The 4,521-nt window shown below is 41.8% G+C and overlaps 1 protein-coding gene across 1 annotated transcript; it reads right to left on the reverse strand.

Annotated features, from left to right (window-relative positions):
* Positions 1 to 1,154: 1,154 nt before the first annotated feature.
* Positions 1,155 to 4,521, reverse strand: LOC106536314 (basic salivary proline-rich protein 2; the record flags this gene model as incomplete). The annotated part of the gene is given in 1 exon segment (XM_014033526.1): positions 1,155 to 4,521. A coding segment is annotated over 1 exon segment (1,005 nt).

Below are 4,521 nucleotides of genomic sequence, written 5' to 3' on the forward strand. Positions count from 1 at the left end.
TTTTAATAGTATTTCTGTTTTATTTATTTCACACTTAGTCAGTCGTACACGTAGTACTTTTCAGTGTTTATAAGAAGATGGGGTAAATACTGTTTCTGTGCAGGAAATACCAGGTAGAGCTCAGTGTTTGTTAGCAGTGTTCAGTCACTGCAAAAAGTCGAAGAAGTGAGTTCTGAGGGTCCGTCATTATTACGTCACTTCCTGTTTGTCCTGAGGTCACCCTCATGTGAGACTCCAGGTTCTTTCTGAGGGTCTGTCATTATTACATCACTTCCTGTTTGTCCTGAGGTCACCATCATGTGAGACTCCCAGTCCTTTCTGAGGGTCCGTCATTATTACGTCACTTCCTGTTTGTCCTGAGGTCACCATCATGTGAGACTCCAGGTTCTTTCTGAGGGTCTGTCGTTATTATGTCACTTCCTGTCCAAACCCAACATCAACATCTTCTCTGCTGCAGCATGGGTTCTTTTGTCATCTGGTGTCTCAGCCTGAAGTCACTGCAGATGGATCAGAACCAGCAGCTCTGTTGACTCAGCACACACAGAACCGAACGGCTGCTCGCTGGATAAAAGATGGATTAGTGGGATTTAAAAGGTTTTTGATGGTTTTTAATCAAACTCCTTCTGCTCTTATTTTAGAAAACTTGTGTTTTATGGATTTATTGACCTGAGCGGGTCAGAAAAGTGGAATAACAAGAAGTTATAATTCCTTCTGTGAACGCTGAGTCAGCATTTATATTATTATCCTGTTTTACAGAAATATTTTTAGGTTCTAACTCCTCTTGCTTTGTGCCGTTTTAACCAACCATGAAATTAGAAGAATTCACTGGTTTCTACTTTATATTTAGGTCACAGTTATTACATCACAGTGAATGGAAACATAATTAAATAAATGAAGCTAATTGTCCAAATGAGTGTTAAATCAGACCTTCATGAATAAAAGCTGTAACAAACAGTGGTTCTGTAGAGAAAGTAGAAAGATTTAACAGCAGAAAAGTTTGTCTAAATTATAGTGATGTTTGTGGGTTTTCTTTTATCGGCTGTTCTTGTTTTGTTCACGAGTTTTATAAGCTACATTTTTTAACAGTTGTTTTTAACCTCCACATTTATATTCTTTGAACACCGATTACCATGAACGGCCTCTCTCTCTGGGTTTCAGTTTCCCTTTCTCTTTGGGTTTTGGCCCTCTCTTCGGGTTTTGGCCCCTCTCTTTGGGTTTTGGCCTTTGTCTTTGGGTTTTGGCCTTTGTCTTTGGGTTTTGACCTTTGTCTTTGGGTTTTGGCCCCTCTCTTTGGGTTTTGGCCTTTGTCTTTGGGTTTTGGCCTTTGTCTTTGGGTTTTGGCCTTTGTCTTTGGGTTTTGGCCTTTGTCTTTGGGTTTTGGCCATTCTCTTTGGGTTCTGGCCCCTCTCTTTGGGTTCTGGCCCCTCTCTTTGTGTTTTGGCCCCTCTCTTTGTGTTTTGGCCCCTCTCTTTGGGTTTTGGCCCCTCTCTTTGGGTTTTGACCTTTGTCTTGGGGTTTTGACCCCTCTCTTTGGGTTTTGGCCTTTGTCTTTGGGTTTTGGCCATTCTCTTTGGGTTTTGGCCATTCTCTTTGGGTTCTGGCCCCTCTCTTTGGGTTTTGGCCCCTCTCTTTGGGTTTTGGCCCTCTCTTCGGGTTTTGGCCCTCTCTTCGGGTTTTGGCCCCTCTCTTTGTGTTTTGGTGCCTCTCTTTGGGTTTTGGCCTTTGACTTTGGGTTTTGGCCTTTGTCTTTGGGTTTTGGCCCCTCTCTTTGGGTTTTGGCCTTTGTCTTTGGGTTTTGGCCATTCTTTGGGTTTTGGCCCCTCTCTTTGGGTTTTGGCCCCTCTCTTTGGGTTTTGGCCTTTGTCTTTGGGTTTTGGCCATTCTTTGGGTTTTGGCCCCTGTCTTTGGGTTTTGGCCATTCTCTTTGGGTTCTGGCCCCTCTCTTTGGGTTTTGGCCTCTCTCTTTGGGTTTTGGCCTCTCTCTTTGGGTTTTGGCCTCTCTCTTTGGGTTTTGGCCCCTCTCTTTGGGTTTTGGCCCCTCTCTTTGGGTTTTGGCCACTCTCTTTGGGTTCTGGCCATTCTCTTTGGGTTCTGGCCTCTCTCTTTGGGTTTTGGCCGTTCTCTTTGGGTTTTGGCCTCTCTCTTTGGGTTTTGGCCATTCTCTTTGGGTTTTGGCCCCTCTCTTTGGGTTTTGGCCCCTCTCTTTGGGGTTTGGCCCCTCTCTTAGGGGTTTGGCCTTTCTCTTCGAGTTTCAGTTTCTCTCTCCCTCTCAGGGTTCGTTCTGTCTGTCTCCCTCTCTCTTTCTCTCTGTTCAGCCTCCCTCTCTCTCTCTCAGGGTTCAGCCTCTCTCTATCATTAAAGCTGAACCCACTGAACCAGACGGCAGGTTCTCGTCAGCAGCGAGGATGAAAGCTTCTCTGCTCCTGACTCCAGCTCACTTCCACTGTTCTGTCTGCTGCAACAAGGACTCTTTGTGTCGGGTTTTCTATCAGGACAGGATCTGCAGCACCATGTCAGACATGAAGTACCGGGCGTACAGAACCACCTCGCTGTGTTCGAACAAAGAACTGTGAACACGGCCCTCTGCAGATAAAAAAATATTTCTTTCAGTCTGAATCTCTAACATTCAGCCAGAAAGATGAGACGCAGAAAGATTCAGAGACAAGAAGAAAAACTGTCTTTTTCTGTAGTCATGAAAACAGTGGCTTTTTAATGTAAACACTACATTCGATTGGTTTTTTTCCAGCACGGACATCCCACATGAAATAACAACCATTCACTAAAGAAGAGAAGAGGGAGAAGAAGAGAGAAAAAAGCTGCACAGGAAAAAGAAAAGAGCATTCACTGGGTAAAGAACAGAACAAAGAATTAAAAATAAAAACGTCTGTGAGGAGAACAGGAACAGAATGCCAAAACTCTGGATCATCATGTCATTTTACACAGTTTCTCTTTTAAAAACTAGAACTGAAAAAGGCAGGAAAAGGTTTATATAGATGACAGGTAACATAGATTAGGCATGAATAAATAACAAATTTCCAAATCTACTTGTGTGTGTTTGTGTGTGTGTGTTGTGAGAACTGTGCTTTTCATTATAGACCTGGAAGGAGTGAAAGAAACTGAAAAAAGACAGAAGAGGAAGAAGCATGAGTTTAGACAGCTTCGATGTGTGAACATGCGGCATCCCTAACTAGCGGACGCAGCGAGAAACGTGCTCTCCCCAGAAAAGTGTTTTTTTTCTTTTAAATAATAAAAAATAGATATTGTTATAATATTATATTTAATCGTTCTGAGTCAGGCTAAAGTGAGGACATGGTTCTAATGCAGGGAAACAGGCAGACCGGTAAAAGGAAGAGGAGTTTGGGGGCGGAGCTTAGAGCATTACAACAACACGGGGGGTCGTCCGGGATCAGCTCGGGAACCTTTTTCCAAAACATTGCTTAATTTATTTCAAAGAAAATGAGATTACACAGAGAAAGAAAAGTTCTGTAGCTACAAAGCACAAGAAAGTTTATCTTTTACCGGTTTGAAACCAGCGTTTCTTGGTTTTTACGTTTTATTGTGAAGTGAATTTGAAACTTTTTTTGACGTGTCGCTGCAGAAAATCCACAAAACCTGCACTTCTTATTTTATTTTTGCCACCTTCAATCCCAGTCTTAAACCAGTCCCCTCTCCCCTTCAGCTGCTTGTTATTCACGTTTTTTTTTTTTTTTTTTTGTAATTTATCTTTTGCACTTTTTTTTTGTAATTTAACAGTTTTTGTCTGAACAGTACTGGTGTGTAACTTTAAATCACAAGTTTTATGAATTAACTGGTTGTTTTTTTATACAAAGTCTTGAGTATCTCATGCTATCTGTGACAGGGAGGAAGAGGAGGAGGAAGGAGGGTGCCCTTTAACCCTGAAATCTGGACGCCTGGGCGCCATGCAGGAATGAGCTGAAAGGAAAGAGAGGAGGATGACGGTGAGATTAAATAAATGAGGAAGGATAAAGATGAGAGGCGATCAATTAATAAATAAATGAATAAACTAGTCAGGAGTTTGTTTCTTTAAATGGATTATTAATGCTGCTTTTAAAAGCGTAGCTATCTACAGCGCAGTGCCTCTGTTACGCAGCACTGAAGCCCGGCTGCTGGCTGCCAATGGCGAGCGGCGAAGGTCAGGTTCAGGGAACAGGAAGCCTCACTTCCTGTCGATGAAAACCAGGTTTTAAAACAAATCATTCAAGAATTAATCATAAAAAGAGATTCCAAACACCTTAAGATGTCTCCATATGTAAACAAAAGACTAAAAATCAGCATGATTAGTTTTTTCTAAGGTTCTGGCTCTGACCTTCCTGCTGCTTCGTAGTGCTTTTCTAATTTTTACATCTTTTTGAGACAAAAACAATAACAACAGCGAAAAAAATAAAATAAAATTCACAAATACAGGTGTCAGGTGAGGCAAAACGTGAGAAAAATCAGTGTACAGACTTATAATAAATATACATACAATCAAAAATAAAACAGCAGTCATCATCATCGTAA

The sequence above is a fragment of the Austrofundulus limnaeus genome, unplaced genomic scaffold (assembly GCF_001266775.1).
Source record: "Austrofundulus limnaeus strain Quisiro unplaced genomic scaffold, Austrofundulus_limnaeus-1.0 Scaffold1767, whole genome shotgun sequence".
NCBI lineage: Eukaryota > Metazoa > Chordata > Actinopteri > Cyprinodontiformes > Rivulidae > Austrofundulus > Austrofundulus limnaeus.